General features: G+C 48.3%; 1 protein-coding gene across 1 annotated transcript in view; it reads left to right on the plus strand.

The window, feature by feature from the left end:
• LOC144163045 (gamma-aminobutyric acid type B receptor subunit 2-like) overlaps positions 1–23660 on the plus strand; it is a 376861-nt gene extending 353201 nt beyond the window's left edge. Inside the window, exons 18-20 of the mRNA XM_077693831.1 lie at positions 1435–1523; positions 5490–5781; positions 10528–23660. Coding sequence (XP_077549957.1) covers positions 1435–1523; positions 5490–5781; positions 10528–10835 — 689 coding nt within the window. The 3' untranslated portion in view covers positions 10836–23660. The remainder of the gene's footprint in view (positions 1–1434; positions 1524–5489; positions 5782–10527) is intronic.
• The last annotated feature ends 1029 nt before the right edge of the window (positions 23661–24689 follow it).

Genomic DNA, 24689 nt, shown 5'->3' on the forward strand with positions numbered 1-24689 from the left:
TGTGCTCTCGATTTTGTTTCACTTAACAGAACATTATTATTGTTTTATGTTAATTCTGTATTAGGCTGTTTCCCGCAGGTCGTACAGAGGTCTAAATCTGTAAATGTTAGATTTCCCAGTAAGGATGGAAGTAATAACCATTTAGGGTGGAATTGACCGCCTCGCCCTCTTTTTACAAATTAGGTGAGATAAAATAATTCCCTTCTTTAAGCGAAAATATTTCCAAATATTTTCAATCGCAGAGGTTTAGAGCGTTGTTAGGAACGTTGAACACAGCAGTTTCTTCAAAACTTCCAGCTCTTTACAATATTGTTCAACCTTATAGGAGAAATGTGCCAATAATTCAACCGACCCCCTGGTTGAGCGCAGCCTCTCGCGGCCCAGCCCACTTCCCGATCACGCGTCACCACCTGTCTTGGTTATCAGAGGCCCCCTTCCTAGATTTTCCGATATTCCTTTTCAGCGCCGTAAATTATCTCCCGGCCATTAAAGTAACTTGTGCAGAAGTTTCGGTATCCAGCATATTTATGCACGATGATGCTCTCGATACTTGTAATTGAATATCGTCGGCTAGCGTAATTCGCGAACAAGGTAATTATTTGTTATAGTCTGAACTTAATTAATCAAACTACAAAAGTAGAGGGAGATTATCAACCCTACCCTGCATTAGTTTTTATTACCATCTTTCTGGAGCAAAAAAAAATTGCTTTATTCCAGTCTTTCATTCATACAACGTGAAACACGGTAGTTAGTGTCATAGCATAAGATACTGCCTACCGTCACGGAGGCACGCAAGTGAGCAATGGCGGCCATTTTGGTGTTTATCAGTGTAGCCATATTGCCGCTTCTGCGGCCTCACCGATAACTTTGAGGAGGCGATTTGCAAACAACACTGCCGAAGACGCAGCAATACGGCATCGTAGGATACACTTCTGCAGGTGAAATGCTGCTACGCGCGTTATCTTTGATTCGCGTTCGGAACGATGCCAGTCGTGCGCAGCCGCAGAACAGGGAGGGCAAGCTAAGATTACCACAGTTGACCGACAAAACGCATAAACAACAAAATGTCGGCGCCCATGAACCATCCCTGTGCAAACTAATGTCACGTGATTCCAACTGACCAATGATCGTGGCGGCGGCACGCAACAATAGGAAAAAAAGAGTGCCAATACTATGTACCATTATCTAGTGACAGTAACTGCAGTCTTCTTCAGCGTGTCAGCCATCCTAGTGCATTTGTTCTGGTTTGGACCTTGACGGTAGCTTTGTCTAAACTTGCGAAATCTCCACGCTTGTAGCTCCTTATAACATCTCTTGCGATTAGTTTTGTGTAATATATCATATCTTAGTGAAGTGTTGTGCCCGATTCTTTGGGAACGCGTGTTGCCTGACAACGCTTTGTCTTTTTTTTCTGTCCTTCCCTCTTTTGAGCAGAAAACAGCAAAGAGGACACCACGTCAATAATCTCCATCCGGTCTGTAACGGAAGAAGACAATTTTATAGAGTTAACGGTGAAAAGGCAAGTACAACTTCCCAGGATGTCCTTACTTTTTATCTGTCCGTCCTCGGTTCAAAAAAGGCTGTCGCCACTCGGGCGCGTGCCGTGACCTTTACATGTTACGTACATCCTCCCAAATTTTTAATAATATCACGGGAGTGACCACCGATCGTCATGTAAGCGCCTTATCACGTTTTCCAGCGGCGGAGTAGGTAAGAGTACGCGCACGCGCATAGAACTGTCTGCTGGATAAGTGGAGAGTGTTCTCCTCGGAGATGTCCTCCTCGGGGTGTTCTCCTCAGAGCACTACACCCCCCTGTTTTCTTATCTGCGAAGGCCGTTTCGTTAGCCGCCGAAGGTAGCCAGCAGGCTAAACATTTCTGAAGCACGTGCCGAGCAAGTGGTACGGCGATGATTGATTGATTGATTGATTATGAGGTTTAACGCACCGACGCTTCATAGGCGATGAGGCGCGCCGCAGTGGAGGGAACCGGATTAATTTTGACCACCTGAGGGTCTTTAATGTGCACCGAAACATTGAACACACGGGCGTTTTCGTTTCTCGCCTCTATCAAAAAAGCGGCCGCCGCGGCCGGGAATCGAACCCGCGTCCTTGGGCGCAGCAACACAACGCCTTAGCCACTGAGCCAGCGCGACGGGTAACGACTGCGATGGTTGAACTCGAAGCTCTCTCGCGAGGGATTCCTCTGTTGATACGAAAACCTAAAGCAGGCTTCACCTGTGAACGACAAAAGCTCTATTGTCTTTCCCGCGAAGCACAGGACTTGATCAGACTCTTTGAACAGGACTCTCTTAATGAGCGCGTCATCTTCATCACAGTCATTATCATCATTTGTTCATTGATTTCATTTTAGATGCGACTGCATCTCATTCACTCGCCTTGTCCCTCCATACGGCGTTGTCCGTCCTCACCCCTCCCCCTACACTATAAAAAAAAATAATAGTTAGCGGCGCCCGGTTTCGATCCCACGACCCTGTGGGCGGAACGCGAGGTACATGGTGCTCTTCCCACTGCGCCACAAAACCGACACAGAATCAAATGCTACGAACGCGCCTTATATCCTTGACTCATTCAAACTACGTCTAGATGCTACTGATACAACGCATGATGGGGCAATGATTAACACTTGCAATAAAAGAAAAGAAGCTCCCACTTACAGCAACAATGATGGAGTAAAGGTCGTTGCGACAGCGAAGCCCCAAGCATACCACTTAGATAGATTGACCAAGATTGGCCAATAAAACATAATAATAATCATAAAACATAATAATCATACGCGTTCCCGACACGTTCCACGCGATTTCAGAATCAATCCAACGGAAACACCAAGTGAACCCCACGATGCGTCGCATCTACACAGGGTTACCCTCGCGGGGAGGTGGGCGCAATTTTTTTCATACATCAGGTGTAGCAAGCTAGGCGCCTTGGCCAGGCTAACCTCACCAGTATCATTAAAGACTATTCTCTCTCCCTCTCTCTCACCTGTGAAAGAATACACTTGAGGCAGAGTACCCCATACGGGTGGAAGTTGGCTTTCTTGCAGTGTGTTTTGAGGTGGACCACAGAGGCCATCAGTGAGACGTACAAAGCTTCGATTTAGGCTGCTACCGTGTCGGAATGGCGCATCGGATAAACGTCGGCTCCATAAAGCGAGGGACCCGACTGGATTCACACCACAGGAATCGTTCTGTTCTATCACTTCACCCACTATCGTCATCAGAGTCCCAGAAAGTTGGCTTTCCTGCAGTGTATTTTGAGGTGGTCTACAAACGCTATCGTATTTATGTGTGGTAGGCGAATATATGAACTTAGGCCAAGTTGTAACCCCGGATCCCAACCACGAGGCGGAGATAATTAGAAGAATGGGGTGGAGTGCATTCGGCAGGCATTCTCAGATAATGAATAACAGCCTACCGTTGTCCCTGAAGAAAAAAGTATATGACAGCTTCTTGCGCTGCTGGGCACGAGGTCGCGGGTTCGATTTCCGGCCGCGGCGGCCGCTTTTCTGATGGAGGCGAAAAGCAAAAACGCCCGTGTGTCGAGATTTCGGCGCACGTTAAAGATCCCCAGGTGGTCAAAATTAATCCGGAACCCTCCACTACAGCGCGCCTCATCGCCTGCGTTGCGTCGGCGCGTTAAACCCTACAATCAATCAATCAAATAAATATGACAGCTTCATCTTACCGGTACTCACCTACGCGGCAGAAACTTGTAGGATCAACGTAAATTGAGGACGACTCAGCGAGCAACGGAATGGAAGATGATAAGTGTAACACTAGGGGACGTAAAGAGAGCGGAGTGGGTCAGGGGAGAAATTAGCAGAAATTAAGAAGAAGTGGACGTGGGCAGGGCATGTAATGCGAAGGCACGATCACCGTTGATCATTAAGGGTAACAGAGTGGATCCCTAGAGAAGGCAAGCGTGGCAGGGGGCGGCAGAAAGGTGGATGGGCAGATGAGATCAAGAAGCTTCCGGGAACAAGTTCGTCGCAGTTAGCCCAGGACCGGGGTAATTGGTGGTCTACGGGTCTGGGTATGGGTGTACCAGCGTAGGCCTTTGCCCTGCAGTGGGCGTAGATAGGCTGAGGATGATGATGATGATGATGACAAACGCTATCAGTGAGACATAGAAAGCTTCTTTAAAACTCAAACGCACATTGGAGACGCACATCTGCTTCAGATAACCCTGGATCCTCATTAAGGGAGTCTTGCCGATACCGTGCTAGGGGATAAACCGTTCTGAAGAAAACAGCGTAGCAGACGATGCTCGCACCGGAAAGGGCCTTCTGCTGCCGCGCGTAATCTCGCCCATCTCGCCGCTGGACACCGTAATAGAGCGCTGGCATGCCGATCGGCCGTCGCTACCGCGACACTATTAAAACTTTGGGAGGGTTATGTTTTACGCCGACAGCTACGCTTTGCGGAATCTGCTATGATGGCTACGCATGTTCCGGTCTTGCTGTGGCAAGATCTGCTTCTTATCGTACGTTGCGCCTACGGTTGCCACGCCTGCGAAGAGGGGCCACGGAGCATGCGCAGTTCCGACGGGGCGCGTGCGTTCACCGCCGGAGAATGCACTCACAACAGTTAACTCCACGGAGTAGTGAATTTCGCAGAGCTGGGCGAGATTATCGAGCACTTTTTTTTTTCTTCCCTGTCCTTGGCGTGCGGCATGTAAGAGCAGGTTTAAGCAAAGAAGGGAGAAAGAAGCAGGAAAGTAAGATAAAGAGGGGGCATGAAAATCAGAGATAGTGAGGAAGGCAAGAAGAGAGATCTAGTGGGGAGGAAAGTTCTTTAGGAAGGCATACGCTAGAAAGTCAAGCAGGTAAACGCACTGGAACTTCGTATGCTACCCCCTATGATCTAAGGCTCGGGAGGACATAGACAGATGAAAGAGAGAGAGAAAGTGTTTATTAGACGGATGATATTTACATGTCGAAGAAGTTTTGCCGCTCAGCAGAAGGCAGAGGTCTTCCCGGGGGAGGAGGAGGAGGGGGGCGGAGGAGGAAGCGCAAGCGCAATGAAAGGGACAGTGAAAAGGCAGTAGAATAGTAGAAATGGCTATGAAATAACAGGCGATGAAAATGGCTATGTACAGACTATATACATACATACGCCGGCTATATATCGATAATTTACATACACACGCACTCACACTCACACACACAAAAAGAAATAAAAGAAACGGGGGGTGGGTGGTGGGTTGGTTTAGGCTTTCACAGTTCACTGGCGGGCGCTGAGGCCGGACTCCTCTAGGTATCTGCTAAGGAGCCTGAAGGCCTCTCGGTGCAGCATAAGTGGTCCCCGGGGACGCAAGATGTCCTCTGAAGTGCTTGAGGGTAGCCCCAGGCGCCGATACCCAGACATTAGTTCGTGCTAGGCACCAGCGTACGTAGGGCAGGTGCAGAGGATGTGCTCAGAGGGAAGCCAATTGGGTGACCTGTTCCGCCCTCATCCCTCGTGCAGGAAGCACTCGACGGCGTCGCTTCAGGGCAGCCCGGCCGCCCTGACCGCCATGGGTCGCGGTGGAGCCAGCCGGCAGCAGCGCAGCGGAAGCGTGCAGCTGCGCCTCCTGCAGCACCACCACCAACCGCCGCAGAAGCAGCAGCAGCAGCCCAAGCAGCAGCCTGGGCAGCAGCAGCAGCAGCAGCCTTCTGCGGCAGCCGCGGGAGGCGCCACCAGCAGGGCGTCGACCGAGGCGCCCCACCGCGCGCTTGCCAACGGGCTCACCCTGCACTCGGAGAGGACCTCCTCCTCCGACGGTATACGCGCATGCGCACCACCATTTTACTTGCTGGTCGTCTAGGATGGGCAACAATGGGCCTCCTCGATTGTCAGTTCCGGATCGTCCGCGGACTGCCCGAGACGCGATACGGCGTTCGTTTTTCCCGTGTATTCCCATGGGGCTTCTGGACCGAGGGCAGTCCTCGGACAGACCGCGGACCGTCCAGGACTGGTGAATAGGGAAGGCCCATTAAGTAACTTGTGAGCGCCAACTCCACGCGAACGTTCGAAACAAACTATCTTCAGCGAAGCGACAGTACGGTGATGGCGGAAACTTGTACGAAGCGTTCAACAACTTCATATTCTCGTCCGAGTCTGGCCCTGCACTAAAGAAAACTAATTAGGATTTTTTTTATTATTTTAGGGGTAATGACGATTATAGGCATATTTGTTCCCTTTAAAATACCGGGCCATCTCCGGTGACGTGACACCTGGGGAGGTACGAAGCATGCGGGGTACAAAAGTATTTTTACCGTCTTGACGTTTTTGCAAATGAAGATGAATTCATTGGGGGCTAGAGGTATTCTGCTTTGTTGTAAAAGTCTCTTGTCTTCGAAGCACGAAGCTCTCTAGCGCGAGGCGTAAACGAGTGTCCCGGTGTTTTAGTACCGTGACTACATAAGAAGACGGTTGCGACCATGTCAGGAGATGCCAACAGCCCCAGCCACTAAGGGGCTTCACCGCTAAAAGTTAGGTTCAAGGGTGCCACGCTAGGCATAGCTTGTGTCTAGGGGAACGGAAAATGCGGTATTAGGGGTGAGAAAAGGCACAAAGGAAAGAGACAGTTAAAAAACTATGCTTAGTATCGCTTTTAATCGGCCTATACGTTGTTTGGAGGTATTCTGTTGCGGGAATGACCCTGCATTTGACTGAACGCGATTTTTTTTTTTGTGGTCTTCAACCTTCACAGCAACACACGTGGACGTTCTGTGGAGCACCCGTTCAAGTTAAACCTTGAAATCTATATATCCTGTTCAGCTCTACCCAGCCCGTCTTATCGCTCGTCACGCCCTCTTGCTCTCCGCGACGCAAAATGTTAGCCTGAACACGCGTGTCAAAAAGTTTGACGTTTAAAGGTAAGATAATCGCGGGGGAGAAATACGTTTTCTCTGCACGCTATGTCCGGCATGCGTATTTTACAAACTTGGCCGCCTAGACGCACGCCACGTTGTCATTTTTCGCGTCGTGCTAGGAGAATGGAACACTAATAAACGTTTTCGTAGGCTGAACCGACCTAAAATTCACCAAACTGTCCTTGTTTTCGACAAGAATGCGTGGATTTGACCTAAGAGAAGCAGTTACGGAAAAAAAAATGTCCGTCGGTCTTAGCAAAAAAAAATCCCGGGCCATCTTTACTAACGTGAAACCTGGTGAGAGGCGAAGCATGCAGTGTATAAATGTATTCTTGGCGCCTTGGCGTTTTTGCCAACGGAGATGAAACCATGAGGGGGGGGTAGGGGTACAGGTATACAACTTTGCTGTAAGTCTCTTGACTTTGATGCACGAAGCTTCCTAGCTCGAGGCGTAAACGAGCGTCCCGGTGTTTTTTCGTACGCGTTACGTTTTAGCACGGGGCGTAAACGAGCTTTCTGGTGTTTAGTTGCGTGACTACATGAGACGAACGACGACGACGACAGGAGACGCCAACAGCCCCAGCCCATAAGGGGCTTCTCCCCTAATTCAACCACTGAGGCTCGAACCCAGGCCGTTTGAAAGAAAACCTACGGCTCTACTCCAAGTCTGAACAACTAAGCCTGTTTAGCGGTTGCTCAAGAGAATAGAAAGAGTGTTTTAAGCTAACCAAGAGATGGCGCTTGTGGGCGTGTATTCAGGCGGCCAGGTTAGTCATTCACGCGTCCGGCATTGAGATGTCATTTCTACATTTATGGAACAACATGCCGAAATTAGTGCTCACATCGTTTCTTGAGCTGATATTTTAGTTTCTGCAAACTGCGTGATCATTTTAGCGCTCTTCTTAATAAGATGAACCGTAGTCGATGAGTACCTGGGGTGCACAGCGGCATCCTAAAAGGCAGCATATGTGCTTTTGTAGAGCTGACATAGTTAGGTCCCCAAGGAAACCGAGAAAAGAGGGGGAAAAATATTCTTCTACCACAGAGGAAAAAAATATGTGAGGGAAACTGGGAATATTACCTCGCTTTCTGGTGGGCACATTTGCACCAACATAAAAAATTTCGCTACTTCTTCCCAAGAATGATATGACGCGGTGTGTGTTCGGTTACGCGAAGTCATCTGGCCTAACAGGAAACCCACTATTAGAATACTGGCTTGATGAAAACGATCATTCCATTTATCCCAAGGCGAACTGCATATTCTTTCCCAATGACAATTTTCTTAGCCGAGAAAGCTCTCGGTGAGACAATGAGATGCTGTTGGCCGATGCCGCTGCGCAAAGCCGGAACCGAATTCGACGGGAAGCATCTTGCGTTGCGAGAACGGTACACGCCGTTTGTTGCCTGAGCCAGTATTTGTTTAATGTCGCTGACGCTACAGACCTACAGGCAGACGAACTGGTTTGTAACCCGCCGCGGTTGCTCAGTGGCTAAGGCGTTGCTCTGCTGAGCACGAGGTGCCGGGTTCGATTCCTGGCCGCGCCGGCCGCTTTTCTGATGGAGGCGAAAAGCAAAAACGCCCGTGTGTACGAGATTTCGGCGCACGTTAAAGATCCCCAGGTGGTCAAAATTAATCCGGAGCCCTCCACTACGGCGCGCCTCATCGCCTGCATTGCGTCGGCGCGTTAAACCCTACAATCAATCAAATCAACGAACTGGTTGGTAGCCAAATCTGCAACAGCGGCGAGGTTTTCGGCCATGCTGTTTACTTGCAACCGCGTTACGATTCTAAGCATCCTCCCCTGCTTTCGGGGGGGGGGGGAATTTGAAAAAAGTTTGCATTCGAATTTAAGCACCCCCTTTTCTAAGCAACCATCACAAGGTGGATTTCAAACGCGTGGAAACGGGCACAGGTTGACGTTGTGCCCAAGTCATTTATGAAGTTTTCAATTAAAACCACTTTAGCGGAACGAAAGACGACCTGCCGGGGATACTGAGATCGGCTGCCCAAGCGGCACAATGGACTCGAATGAGAGTGAGGGCGGCTGAGTATCAGCGGTAAGCAGTTGGTTCACTGTCTGTACCTATTTCTCTAGTAAATGTTTGGCAAATAAAACATTATTTCTTGCGCCTGCCTCGCCGAGATACGGCCGCAAACAAAATGGGCGGGGAGAAGGGGGCCGGTAATTTAGGTTTTTCGGATCTAAGCACCCCACCCTCACTTTGTGCATTCTGATCGCGGAAAAAAAGGGACGCTTGTAATCGAGTCAATACGGTAATTCGCGCAGTTATAGTTTTCAGAATTTTTCTGTCTTGTGACAAGGGCCTGAAAAACTGCCGCGCTGGAAGCTTGGTGGCGAGGGGTAAAGAAGCTCTTGACCTTTGACCTTCTGCAGAGTTGTCACCTCTGCTCGCGCCTCCAGACCAGGACTCCCAAGACTACCAGTCTGACGAGTGTAAGTTAGCCTCGCCGGCAAGACGGAGCTTCAGCACACATCGGCACGGCTTACGCGCACACACGCCTTCGCACTGCCTTCGATCTCTGCATTTTGTTTTGAAAGAAAAAAATTGTCATGTCGATCAAAAACTCACATCGCAAGGCTCTCATGCGAACGTTGCTCAAAACAGGCAGCGCAATGGCTTATACTCTTGTGGAGTATTTTTTCAGTGGTTTTCATCGTGCAAATTTCAAGATTTCAAGATTTCAAGATTTATTTCAACATGAAATTTAGCATACATTTGTGTGTGTGCAGTTGCTGAGCTAAAAGCTGCAATAGCAGCTTGACGAAATTAGCCTCCCTGGTGAACCGGTGGTGGAAGCCGGGAGGTAGGTATTGTATTTTAACACAGAACTGTTTTATTGCCGGATACACAAAGACTTCAATTATGTCATGTCTGTCAAGGAATGACGCCAGGGCAGCGAAGCACGTGGCCTGTAAAGGGTGCACCCCTGCACACAGGGTCTTTTTGCGGCACAGCAACCTTTAGTACTGAAGAGTACGTTATACTTCGGGTTGTTTGTTTTCGGGTTTTATATTTTAACACGAGTGTTTTATGCCAGGATACACCAAGATTTTTCTGACGTCATATCCGTCACGGAAATGACGCCAATACACCTTTGACGAAGCGACCCGGCAGCAGGACGCCGCTCACCAAGCACACTCGCAAGACAGCCGCCGAGCCGCAAATCATGTTCAGCTGCACATTTTGCTGCGCATTTCACTGTCGTGTTTTACCGATTCCTATGACAGAGGAATCAGTTTTTTTTACTGCTTCACACCTTTCACTGCCGCTTCGCTACTGCTTTACGACTTGTTTTCCGCTGCTTATCTACACGTGCAACCAGTTATTGCTTTCAGTTCCCACTCTTATTGTGACCAAAGCTCGCTTTCCAACAGCACTACTGTTAGTGAATAAACACGGACTTTGTGCGAAAAAAGCTACACTCGCAGAAAGGACGGGACAAAAGACGGGTTGCGCCTGTCCCGTCCTTTCTGTGTGTGCTGTCTTTTTCGTGCAAAGCCCGTGTTTATTCACCAAGATGCACCAACTCGCTCAACAACAAGTTATTCTAAGCCCCACTGTTCTAAACGAAGTTCCGTCTTTGGCCCTAAAGATCCGCTCCCTCTTTCCGCCCCCTTGTCGCAGCAGCCCCGGAGCCGAGCCTTTACCAGCAACAGCAACACCAGCACCAGCAACAGCAGCAGCAGATGAGCGTCCGGCGCCGAGCGAAGAGCCTGGGCGCTCTGCGCGGGCCCGAGCAGACGCAGCACGCGCAGTCGTCGTCCGCCGTCTCGGCGGCGTCCACGGCCTCGACGACCACGGTGTCGCTGATCGAACCCGACAGTGCGGCCTCGGCGCCGCTGCTGCCGTTCCTCTTCAGCCGCCTAGTACAGGACAGGACTGCCTTGTACTCCAGCTACCCATCCATCAAGTGTGATATCGTCGAGTACTTATGAGGAACGCTGTTTCGTGCCCTTCCGCGTCCTCGCCTGCAGCTCAAAAGGTGTTCGGAGAAGTAGGGAGCGGTGGCCCCAGCCCCGGGCCAGCCGGCCTCAGCCGCTCACTCGGCAATATGCAACGCGTCCTTCTTCAGTGTCGTCCTCCTGTGGTGACGGTGGCCGCTGGTGGTGGGCGGATTACCGCGGGTTGGGTGGTCCCCGACCACCACGGCCGTCGTCGAGCACCGCCGCGCCGTCGTGGGAGCGCAGGCCGCCTTGGAAGAGTCGAACTGTGCCGGCCGAGGTTGCTGTGTTCCGCGAGGTCTGTCGACGGTGCTGGTGGGAGGAGCGGTGTAGTAGAGTGTTCGTAGGGTTCGTCGGGGGAGAGGGGGGACGCTGCTCAACGTGGCGGGAATCGGGTCGGCGCAAGGGTGGGAGTCAGCTGCCACGGGGTTTGCGGAATTGAAGGACAAGTAGAGGCGGGAGAGTGGGCATGGCACTGTGCAGAGCAGCTTGGAAACCTAGGTGGGATTTTTTTTTCTCTTTCTCTTTAAGACCGGAAATGAGAATGGGAGAAAACAAAACAGGGCGACAGCCTACGCCTTTCGAGTGCACCTCAATATTTGCCTGCGGTTTCCGTATTGCCTCCGTCGGAAAGCAGCTAGTCTAGTCCCGCTGGCGGCTTTGAAGATGGGGATTCTGTGTCCGGTCACAGCGGCTACGCTTGAAAAGCGAACAACATGTGTGAATCGTCACTTTGTACTCATATTCCTATGTCCCTGGCGCTGTTTATTTGTACCCGTCTGTAGTGATGACGTATTGGGAAAATATTTCTTTCCAGACAACTGTGAGACAGTAATGTTACACCTCAACGTAATAATCTCTTGAAATGAAAGAAAACCACATTTTTTACAAGGCGGTCTTTTGTTTCCGCAGCACGTTGTTAATTACTTATTGTTTGAATACCTTGCTTGCCTTTTGTATTGGTTCATGGCAGTCATGGAGAAGTATTTCATGGATTTCACGGTGAAGATTGACGTCGTCATCACGGATCCCCTAATGGGTCGTCAGTGTGTTGCATAACTGGCAGGGGCGTTTTGGGGAGAAAGGGTAGATCGTAGCACCGCAATTATTGAATTAAATTAAACCATCTCTGCCGTAATTTGACATCAGACAGAACTTTCTCCTCAGCAGATTTTCTAATCATAGGCTGCGTGGCACTACACTTCGCGCCCGAGTTAAGTAATAGGCATAGGGTACCTTATGCCTATTACTTAACAAGCCTAGGCACGTGCCTAGGCTTGTGTTTTGTCTTTGAACCGTGAAAGCTAACGGTTCCTTTCCATGTTTTTTGGTGTGTCGACTTCGTCTGTTTGATGCAGCCGTGTCGTAAAAGCCGTTTTTGCGATGTCGCGTTTTGTGTTAGGCGGATGTGCCTTGTGTATTTTGAAAAAAAAAAAAAACCGGAGAGTTTTCTTGACAAGAGTTGAAACTATGATGCGTTGTTTTCAAATCCCCCTTACGGGTTTGAAATTGGCGATTTGCAGGCAATTGCTTGTGATTATGCTATGTGGCAAGTCCGTCGCTTCACACTTCCTTTGCCGGGCCTCAAGGCTGCATGCCAACAAAGCGTCGTTACAATTACTCCAGATGGAAGAGTGGGGGTTGTGAAAAGTTGGCTAGAATCGATGTAAAAAGAAAAAAGAAAAGGAGGTGGCATCTTCTAGTCCCGGACGTCCGAGGACGAAGGGAGAAGCGTGTGAGCTCCACCCGGGAATGTAAGAAGAAAACTATTTGGTTCAATTTCGCATTTAGGAATCCTCTAGCAGTCCGGATTCAGAAGCCTCCATTGAAGCCGTGTAAGTTACGTCGGGTTTAAAAGGCGCGCCATGACTTGAGTTATCATGAGTTGAAATGCCATTGAACACTTTCGCATGTTTCTGCCGCTCGTACTTATTTTTGGCATTTCCGGTTCCAAGCAATCTAAATTTGACCGATAATTTCGGTACGGGGAAAAAAATGTAGCAAAGATCCCCAATAGGTGGCCAATGGGAACGAGACATTGATCCGACTACTACGACTACCATTCCTATCCGTCGCGTCCTTGATGCTGTTATGCTGGTTAACTTTAAATTTCCAAAGTGCAGAGCTCCTTGGTCACTCCAGTTCAAGCACACTACTGCTGCCAGAGTTGCTTACCCCAGCTTGATTTGTTTTGTTTTGGTTTTGTCTTTTATTATTGTGAGGTAATGGCTAGTACTTTATTGTTGGAAGTGACAACACTAGGTGATCTGACAGTCAGCCCTAAGTTGAGCTGGGTAAGGGCGACAATAAGAAAAAGTCGAGGCGTGCACGGTCGCACCTACAGCCTCACGGCCGAAGGCTACTCAGCATTAAGGCTCGAAGATGTTCTTTGCCACAGTGTGGGCCTGCTTTCAAGCATATGATTTTCGTTTTGAGCGACATTGACTCTTTATGCCTTGCCGCTATCATCTAGGCACACATCCCGCACTATTTTTTTTCCAGTCTAATAAGGCGGCCTGAAAGCACAGACTTTTAAGTAAAATTGGGTGCACCTGCCTAAAAGGCGGAAAATGATCGGGTAAGCCGAGCAGCTGAACAGTAAAGCTAAGCGAACACAGTTCACTCGAGTAATTATGGTTGCCGTTGCTCTCGCCTTTTGGTGCGACGAAGGAGTTATGAAGTTCTAGCAAGATTCGACCAGCAAGTTTACCTTGCGTAGGTTGCGAAAAGAGCGTTATAGCAGCGTTGTGGCACGCGTTTCCGCCAGGCACAAGAGAGAAACCAGTCTGCATTAAACGTACAGATTCGATACCGCAGTGAGATCTCGCTGTAGCTCAATTCGGACCAGCTCGCTCATTTTCCCGATAAAAGTGAATGCTCACAAGCTCTGACCATGACGTACGCCGCAGCCTACTGCCACAGAACAGGCGCGTTGATGCCCTGGCACTCATTTGGAAGTTTCAGTGTTTTGCATAGTATCCCGGCATCATGGCGCTACACAGAGCGTAGACAAAGTGGGAGCGCCGCTGGTTTCTTGAGTTTCCTTAATGTACTCAGATGTCGGGTCTCAAATCACAGATATGGGATTTTACGTGGGCGTTCTACGGAGAGGAAATATGGAAGATCCGACCTTTTTGTTGCTTTGGGGAGCCTGCGCTTGGGGTAGCAGTAGACACATTCACGTCAGAGTTTCGCGCAATTCCTAGTCACGCTGGTGATATACACGTACGGCCGATGGCCTCAGCCTCGCGGGTCAATACACAAATTTAAAATTTAAAAAAAAGCCAGGCAGCTACAGTTAAACAGGTATTGCATCTTTAAAAAACTTCGAATCGCCACGAAAATTTAGCTACATCGCTTGTAAAGCTCGCCCGTATTGCAGAGGTGTGAAACACAGCTTTTTGTAGCCCCGAATTATATGTACCGCGCACCAAGCTTCGTTGGCGTATGACCGTACTTAAGGAAACTGGCACGTATGAGAGTAAACTGGGAGTAAAGAAATCTGACACGTATTAGAGTAAACTGGGAGTGAAGGAAACTGGCACGTGAGAGAGTAAAGGAAACTGGGACGTGTGAGAGTAAATTGAGAGTAAAAGAAACTGGCACGTATGAAAGTAAACTGAGAGTCAATGAAACTGGCACGTATGAGAGTAACAGTCATGAGAGTGAAAACAAATTGACACGTGGCACAGCACCCTCATGCTAACAGTCCGTGGAAGGAGGTTCTGATGTTACCTTCTGTATTTTTAAACTAATGTCGACGAACATTGTGGTGGGCCGAAGTGGCGGAACGTTGACTGAAACGATCCCCTAGTCTCCCACTGAAGAGTACGTCTGCCGGCTTGGTCTGGCATCAAAAGTCTTTCGAATTTTGACTTATTAAGCAAGAATTCCGCTCGAATAACACCACTGCGTCAACTATGTAGCCGTTTAGAAGCTACGATCAGCTGTATCTTTGATCAACTATTAGTTTGTCATAATGTGTCCTCCTCCTTGTGTGTACTTTTACAGAACCCCTTTCGTTGTATTATGAAATACATTACGATACAATACAACACAATAGATCAGCTATAGCTTTGATCAACTATTGGTTTGTCATAATATGTCTTCTTTACCTATGCTTTTACAGAACACATTCCTTTGTATTCTGAAATACATTACAATACAATAGATCAGCTATAGCTTTCATAAACTGTAATTTGTCATAATGAGTCTTCTTTACGTGTAGTTTTACAGAACACATTCCGTTCTATTCTGAAATACATTACATTGCAATACAAAACAATACAACACAATAGATCAGCTGTAGCTTTGGTCAACTATTTTTCATAATGTGTCTCCTTTACGTATAGTTTTACAGAACACGTTTCGTCGTATTCTGAAATACACTTTAATAGAACGCAATACAATGCAATACAACACAACCTTGCCTAATCAAAGTTGGATTCACCAACTCGAATCTCCTTTCTATGCGGGCAACATTGCATGTCACAAGTATACGTCAAACTGGTAGTTCAGTCAGTTGCAATTTATAGAATTGTTCAAGTGACCGGAAAAAAAGATTGAATTCAATTATATTAGAAAAGCACGGTAACACGGTTACGGTTTCAATACACACTACCCATACGCAATAGAAGGCTGGTGATTCTGCCCTTCCTGTGTGTTAAATTAAATGTTTTAATTGATGCTGACCATAGAACTACCCATGCCCACTTTTCGCCGCATCACAACTCACTCCCAGCCTCTGCAAGCAAGTGTTAAATATTTAAGAGAAACAGTTACGCATACTTGAATCGTCAGTTTAAAGCCACTATTATGTACTTTTATGGAAAACCCAGTATTCAAGTAGGTGCTTCGCGTTAAAAGATGAGCTCCCTAAGATAGGAAATGAGTCATAACTTCCGATAGTTGCTTAAGTAGTAGGCGTACTACGGCCGATTGCTTGGGGTAGCGTCCTGGCTCCGAGCCCCGGTACTAATCCACTGATCTCAATTAGGACACCGAGGAGAATGCGATAATATGAGACATTAGGCTCACTTATTTTATCACGAACGCGCAGTACATGAAAATAGAAAAAATCTTCGCGCCGTTTGTAGGAGCTAATTCCTGTATTGCCGTTTTATACTCTACGGGTCGTATATACGATGCGAAAGTCCGGCCATTTCCGTTATGTTCCGGTGGAAGTGTCTGCTATAAAGTGAAACTCGTTTAGTGGAAAAGGCTCCCCTTTTTTACGGCGGCATTGCATAAAGATGTGCTTGTGGAGTTTGGCTCCGTGATCGTTCGCGTCGACTGCGGTCCCAACATCGACGGCCGTCACTCTGTAACTGGGCGATCTTAGTACAGGAACAGGGCCGGATTAGGAAGCGTTTAGGCGTACGTATAGTCTCACACAGTCGGCGGATTGACTTCGAAAAAGCTATTCAAAATAACCCATTACTGCACGAAATTAGTGCTCGAAAGTGTGTACACGTGGCTACGTATATTTCTACAAGCCTCGCGCACTCGTATCGAACCATTAGAGTTAGTTAGCTAGCAGTGAACCACTTAAACCCGCCCTTGGCGTCACTAATAAAATAAATCATGAACAACCTGCCTTCAAGGTAATTAGCACTGCGGCTTTCTACGGCCCTCGAAAAAACTGTCGCTTTATGAAGGTATGCCCGAACCGGCTATGTGGTATTCGGGGCGACATTCAAATTTCGCGGGTTGTCTGATCGGCCAATCGGAGCTGGCCTCGGCAGCGAGCTTACACTCCGGCCCTGGTCCGCAGCCCTTCTTTCCCTTCCCGAAGTTGTCCTTCAGTGACAGATCGTGCGCTCGGTACCTGACAAGAGTCATGCGCTTGCCTCGACACGCCTCCTTCGTGCGGTGTTGGCGAGCGCCTTTAATTCCACGCGGCCACCTTCCCCCTCGACGGGTCACGTGACCGAGTGACGGCAACGCGGGCAAAGGCACGCGAGGGCGTCAGGGGCGAATGGGCGCATGAGCCGAAAAGGACGCGTCTGCGCACTCGTCTCCCGCTCCGAAAACCGGTTTGGGCTCCGGAAACGTGCCGCTCTCTGCGCATGAATTTCGCCCTTTACTCTATCGTTTGCACCAACCAAGCTGCAAGTAACCGGCGCGAAAGAGGCCGAAAAGATAAGATGGTCGCAGCAGAGCCTGCGTTGCTGATTATTGCCTGTCCAGCACTTACAACGCCTCCACTGTCAAAAGCTACTTACTAGTGCGATTGAAGCGGCTTCTCAATCAATGACGATTCGATACCCACGGTATAACTCGCTTGTAAGAGAAGTAGCAAATGTGTGAACGCGCGTAAATTTAAACGTAGTTAAAAGCCACAATTTGTCATCGTTTTTGATCCGCGCGCAATTTATTCTCAGTCAACCGACTTTCCAGTCGCTAGTGAGGAGTTGCACCTTACCATTAATTTACACCGGTTCTAAACCAACGCCCTTTGTGAGCACCGATCTCGTACGAGTAAAGGGGTCTACAATTCGACACAATCGTGGGGTCGATCCAGCTTCAGAGGCAGTTCAACCAACTTTCTCTATAGCGAGCAAATTGTCGTGCCGGTTGGCTGAAACAGCACTGGCTGCGAGCTACACTTAACTCCTGTGGCTAAAAGCGCACCTCGATGTCTACCATATTATTTCCACGCATCTGTCTTGGTAGCCTCTGATACTCAACTGCACCTGGCTAGAATGTCATGTTACTACCACTCTTAAAAGCGAGCGCGCCGTTTTTTCAGTGCGAAGTTAAAAACTCCTTCGGAAATGTGTGTGGGGATTCAGGAACAGTTAAAAATTAGAGAGAAAATAGATATATCGGGAGATAGAGAACTGATAAATTTAGAAAGGGGGGCAGGAAGCTCAGAAGCAGGATATCACCGCAACCTTACAGAGGTTCGCCAAACCGCGTACCTTCCAGATTTCTTTGGCGTGAGAGTGGACGCTCTTGCGTGCCTTTGCCCCGCGAGTCAAGGTGGTTATTCGCCGCATACGTGGCTCCGGTGTTTATTTTTTCTAAAGCGAGTAGTCGTGAAGCCGTTACACGTGGTTGATTACGTATAGTCAGAGTCCCCGCACCCCCGCCACGCATTGTCCCACCCGGTGAGCCCCTCGCGCGCTTCTCCATCCCCTTCCCATTCAGTAGCAGTGCGCGAATGCGGAGCGCTGACGAGCATCGAACATGGATCGATCCCCGTATCTCAGTGCGCTTCTTGAAAGGAGTGGATCTCAGTCGCACTGATGCACTCCTGTCCGCAGTATTCAGGCGGGCGCAATACGACAACTTTCTAAACTTGTCGAAAGCCTACCCGACGTTGCGTCTCGAAAAACAGCATCTACAACGTAGAAATTGAAAGTTTCGTTAACGAAAAACTTTGTTGTTGACCCCACGCAGACGAGAGAAAAACTATTTATACTCTGCGAGTCTTTTCCGTAGTATTTGTTCCAGCGTAGCTAATATAAAGAAACATGCAATGGTTGTAGTACTGCTCAAGTGATGCTATCCACTGACTGCAACTGAACACGCTGACGACTACGGGTCGCTAGTGATGACCAACGTTGGCTTATATCAAAGGAAGTCCGCTCAACAATCGCAGCCCGTTTTCTGCCGAGAAAAAGCCGCGTTTATCACAGGCTGCGTTCGTCATTAAAATGCATCTTTACAGTCGGGTCGTTGGCGGTTCTGCAGACTATGAGATGTCAATTCAAATTTCTTTTGTAACATCGTATAGGAAGAGGAGATTACGTGCTGTTGAAATTTCAAACTCGAGCATAAAAGATACACGCCTCTTCCAAGCCGTGTATTTGCCCCATTTCAGAGTCTAATTAAATCGCTAGTAACAAAAAAAAAACACACGCTTATTTAGAAAAAGTTATTTCAGGCTGAATTTTTTATTGTCGTGAAATTCACTTTTTTTTTTTTTTTCACTAGGCGGGACAAATCCTACTGGGTGTCGGAAAACTTCCGATGAGGTCGGTATCTGATATACCGTCTCACCTGATTGGCTGTGCGGGTTGAAACGTCACGAAAAACAGTGCGGGTAGATAATCACGCGATACCGCATGAAAAACATCCCCAGCGGGAGTTTTCCCGCACCCCGTAGGACTTTCGCCTTGGTTGCTATACTACTTCACTCAATGAACAAAGTTGCGCAATGAGCAGTTACCGCTGTTAAGTTGTGGTTCAAGCTCGTACATGGTTACGGAAACATTTTGAAAATCTAGGAGGCGCTAGAAATCCTCATTGTGTCTTATGACGAAGGCCCCCGGTCTTTAGCCGTCGGGATAATTGTCGTTAAGAAAACGGGAACCGCGCTGAGTGCTAGTGGCTGTACAACCATACTGAATACTCAGTAATATCATTCTCCTTCATGATTTTTTACATCAAGCTGAAAATAATGTCCAAGCCAACGGAGGAGGATATTTAGCGTGCGTTGAGAATGGCTCACTCGAAGTTTTTGCGTAAAAATATGTACAGACCTTTATAACGTTCGCAACTAAGGAATTTCTGAATTTGTCCATCACCCGCTTGATACGCTTGTACCACGGCTATCAATGCATGTCGGGCTACCCCTGATTAACGCAGACACTAAAAAGTTTTATAATATTGCGTATGTGTATACTGTTGACAATTATACTTTAAAATAGTAGCTCATACTGGCAAAGCTATGCGAGTTCCTTCGGTGAAGGTCAATCCCAACTGGTGACACATTTTAGCTCGTAAGAGCGGAAAGAAAGTCTTCCAGGTCGGTAGACGTACTCTCTAACTTGACAAGGTGTTGTTTAGAAACAGTAATTATCTTGTGTTCCACGTGACTAAGCCTAATCAGCCTGGGAAGTGCAAAAAGCCTCCAGAACTGTGCAGCAGGTAGGCTTTGCCTCAAGAGATGTGTCAGCGAGGTGAAACCATCGAGTCAGTGACCGATGTGTCGCGACGCCTGCTTCTGTAATTATCTCAATGAGAAATTGAGCATTCGCTAATTATTTTGCATTTACCTACGTCTTTATGGAAAAAAAGTGAATATTTCAAGGTCGTATCATTTTACACTCTGTGACAGTTTAGCTTAAAAACAAGTCAAGTCAAGTCAAGTCAAGCCAAGACAAGCTCTTTTATTTCCAAAAAAGGCTGCGTTCCAGTTCGCGGACAGCTTGGTAGGCAGCTTACGAAGCAGTCTAACTACACTTCTAAAGGAATAAGAATTGGAACGTCGCAGAGGTCCCGAACGCAACACCAACGCAGGCGGCAACCTCGTAGCAGACACGTTGAGAACGCAAGCCGCAGGTTTCGTAAATAACATTGCCGGTATAATTACAAACATTACGGGGTTTAAAAATTAAACAAAATCATCTTCACCACTAGTAAATCATACTAAATATTTCAATAAAAGAACAAGTGCTTTCTTTTACAACATTAATACTCAAAAAGGTGGCGCTGGCGTCAAATTTACAACAAAACGTTGTTCTGAACAGCGTACAACTGTAAAGATTTTCGCCAGAATTTGAGACGCTTGAAATATTCCCTCAAAGCTTTCTGGTAGAGCCACTGCATTTTTATCTCCCTCAAAACACAAGAATTTGATGTACTTTCACCGACGAAGTGCAGTAGGAAATATTTAAATGTGTTCCCACCAACCAACTTCAGGGGGCGAAAGGGGAGCAAAAGCGAAAGTAAAGGCAGCAATCGCACTCAGGCATTTAAGCGAGGCACATAGCAATAAATTCATACCTCAGACTTCTCAAACAAGGTTGTCAACGGAATGCAACTTTCCATTTTATCATCTCTGGTTACTCCTCACATTCATATGAAGGGGATGCTTTTTTTTTACTTTTTCGCAAGAAATCTTTTCGAAATTGCAAGGCGGGCAAGGATGACCGAGCGGAATCAATCATTTTCCTTTATTAAGCGAATAACACGACAATCTTCGCGAAAAAAACTCCATTCTCACTCATTCCAATCCATCTTTCCAATTCTCACGCACCGCGGAAGTCCACATTTAAAACTTTGGTGTAGGTGTGACGTCACTCGATTTCACCGTCTTTTGAAAAAGACAGCACTCATTCGTGACAGCAATTCTAGCACATGATTATAGCGTTCCGTAATCATCCGCAGTTATCGATCAGCTCTTGCAAGCCGCCTGTAACCGGAACCACCTCGAAGAGACGATGCCTCCGCACTCCTTGACGACTCGCTTGCGCCCCCATTGGTCCTTGCACGGAGGCGTTCGCTGGCACCCTTCCGAGTTATACTAGGGGCCTTCGCAAGTAGGCCTTCGCAAGTAGGTGGCGTTGGTGTAGCGTATAGTCATCGCCGAGGCAGTGCCCCCCGTCTCCCACCTCCTTTCTGAGCATGTACAAATTGTCAGGCATGGTCGCGTTATATAATTGTATATGAAGGGCATACTTATACACACGCAATGTGTATGCATATACATACAGACGGACGACCATATTGCTTTTTGATTTGTTTTGTTGCGTTTGGAAGGCTCGAGCCTGTGGTTGCGTAATGGTTCGCAAGTGTAGCGCGTACGGCGCGTTTCTCTATAGACGATAATACGGAAGCGCGTGATAAACCCGCGTTGTGTAAGAAGAGAGGGAGAGAGAAAAGAACGCAGCCACCCTGTACATACGACATGGCCCAAATGTTCAAGCGACGCCTTTGATACGGTGTACCACCACCTCGTCCGAACCTAGATCTCTAATCGTTCTTCGTAGTGCCGGCAGAGATAGGAAGCTGCAGCGAAAAGCGCAGTGCACGCGCATGGTATCGTTGCGTTAGTAGAGCGTTTTAGCTGAACGCGCATCCCGTTTTGCGAGCCCGCTGAGCGGAGCAGGAACGCATCTGCGCATGCGCGTCAGTCTTTCTACTCCCCTCCACGGGCAAGTGGAACGCAGATGCTAGGAGGGCAGCGTGTTTTACCCGGGTGTGTTTCGCGTCTCTCGTGCCGGCGGCTGAGTCGAGAAGCAAATGCGCATGCGTCGAAGTGGCGTCCTCGACATGCAAAGTGGCCCACGCCGTGCCGTAGTGTCGGCAGCGAGAGGCGGCACACGCTTAGCTGGAACAGTCCGTTAGCTTGTGTCATGAGCGTTGTGTATGCGACTGGAGGCAAGAGGGAGGCCATGACTTCACCCGCCCCTAGTCCAGTCGCGAAGTCTGTTGTGCGTTTAGACGCGCTCCGGATAAAAGTGGACTCGTGGAGATTTATGCGGCGTGTTGGAACCGCTGACCCCGATGCTCAGCTGTCCTGTGTTCCGTGCTGCATCCTCAAAGACTCAGGGCTTGTGGAGCAGTCATTGGAGTTTTTTTTCCTGTCTGTTTTCCTTTGCATCTGCAAAAGCAGCGACTGCGGTGCTTTCCGAAAGCCAGAAAGCTGTATCTTGCACTCTATGCGCTACACGCGATGGTAATTTGTTTCAGGCTTGGATCTGAATAACACGAAGAGTTCCAGTTGCTCTTTTATTGCACAAAAAAACTATCCATAATACGGGCAAACCTTCAGGAGACGTAAGGCTTATAGGCGCTAAGCCATCGTTAACGATTACGCCCTTCTGAGCGGTCAGAATCAAAACAGCGCTGAGGGTCCTGTACAGCCGGTAGCCTGACTAGACAAAGTAGGCACTGTTTTCAGGCCACCCTTTGTTGTACGCCTTGCATGTTATCACCGGCTGAACGCGGGGTCGACCACTCACTGTGGGGACTGTGCATTGCGGAAAAGCTGCACGACTTTCGGAAATATCGGTTTGCCTGCGTTGTTCGAATCACTCGGCGTACAGAACATGGAAGTGTACATTAAATTTGCTGAGCAGGAACGTCAAAATTCGCCAAAGTCTAGGAGAAATCAAAGCGCTTCTCGAGGGATTGGAGGCTACCTGCATATTGGGATGTGCGTGCTACCACGCGTCTTTACCCGGGTGCGTTTTGCGTCTCTCGTACCGGCGGCTGAGTCGAGAAGCAACTGCGCATGCGCCGAAGTGGCGTCCTCGACAGGCAAAGTGGCCCATACCGTGCCGAGCAAAAGTGTGTGTCGAAGCACCTTTCGCTCCATAACATGCACAGAGTCAGCTTTTGACTCTCGAAACGGGACTGCAAAGCATAACAGAAAGAACTGACAAATCTCTATTGCGAACACTGTTATTTCTTTTTATTTTTTTTTACGCGTCTCTGAGTAAGAGATAACTGCTGCCCTAGAATCTCACCAGCGACAGCATTAATAGGTGCGTTTAACTTCACAAGTATCGGCATCGTTTGTGATTCCGTAGCAGAGGAGCCTTGAAGAAACGGCGCCGGCGGTTCGACCTTGCTCGGGAAAGACCACAGCGGTATCTCAACAGCATTGCAGAAGCAATGCCCCACGACGTTAATCATAGGCATACAGCTCCAAGAGTAACGACGTTGTTCATGGACGCAGCCATAGTTTTCCAATGGCTTTCAGCGCCAAAACAAACGGTAATGATGTGTTCAACTTTGTCCACTGCTGCGTATAGGATCTGTCACCCTCCATTGTTCCCGACATTTGGTGGCGGGTGTTGTTTGTGTTGTTTGTGTTTAATCATTGCGAGACTCAGGATGAGAAACTTGCCTTGAGCGGTAGAGCGAGCTTTCATTACAGTACGAAAGTGTCTCGACACAGCCATTTGGGTTGTTTATTTGTGCTGTACACGAACGTCAATAAAGACTTGGTTGTTGCGACAAAACTGGCTGGAGGACAGCAGGAAGACTTGGGTGAGATCAAGTATCGTGTACCACTGTTAGCACAAAGTACGCGGGGAAGATAAATGTACATAGATAATAAACATCACGGAAGGTGACGGACCCGCCTGCTTTGTCCTTTGAATGCCTCTTGCGAAAAATAACGCTCCTCTGGTGCGTTTTTGTTTGGCAGAAGAGGAAGTACCGAAACTTACGTGAGTATTAAAAATTTCCGAGTAGGTCAGCGTGATGCGTACTCCAAAGCGGATGGAAAAATAGAAATACTTTCTGGTGACGTCTGCGCAGGTAAAGGTCGCAGCTTTCCTTGGTTGCGTCCTTCGCTTCTTGGGCACACGCCGACATATCTCAAGGATTCTTCACATTTCATTGAGCTTTTAGGAGGTGTCACTATCGACGACAGTGAGAGAGATGGAGATAACATTTTAATGAGCTCCAATGTGAGAGTGGAACCCTAGTCCGGGAATCCATGCCATAGCCGTTCTGGCCCGTGTCACCAGGAGAGTCTGGTCCTCAGGCTGACAGCTGGTCAACCATGTCTCACAGCTCATGAAAGGAACGGGTGAAGAGGGGTGGTAGGGAGGGGTTGTTAGCGCATTCCAGAATTGTATGCTGAAGGGTACCTAGCTGTGGACAAAATTTGCATAGAGCGGTGTACTGTGTGGGAAACAATCAATTCATTCGAACCGGGTGTACGTACGTCCCTGCTTGTAATTGTCGGAGTGTTCGATGGTGTTTTTGATGTGGAGTCAATGTTCACATGTGGGCCCGTCGATTACGCAGTGCGGTGTTGCAAGGATCGACTCGAGAACGACGCATCTGTGCCTTCACGTTCGCCAACTGAGACGCAAGACTTAGGTCGCCTCCTGGAATTCTGCATAAAGAACACACATTCTATTTTCAACGGACAATTTTGCAAGCAGCAGTTTGGAACAGCGATGGGAGCTTCTGTTTCCGTAGTCTGTGCAAATATTGCCTTAGAGGCACTAGAAAATTCTGCGCTACGCTCGTACAAGACGGCTCCAAAATTGTTTGTCCGCTACGTAGATGACTGTTTTTTGTGTGACCGACCGCCGAGACGTATACCCTTTCCTTGAGCTTGTAAGATCTTGAGTTCCAAGAAAATAATGGACA

The sequence above is a fragment of the Haemaphysalis longicornis genome, unplaced genomic scaffold, assembly GCF_048455015.1.
Source record: "Haemaphysalis longicornis isolate Haplotype H1 unplaced genomic scaffold, Haemaphysalis longicornis Haplotype H1 scaffold_12, whole genome shotgun sequence".
Taxonomy (NCBI): domain Eukaryota; kingdom Metazoa; phylum Arthropoda; class Arachnida; order Ixodida; family Ixodidae; genus Haemaphysalis; species Haemaphysalis longicornis.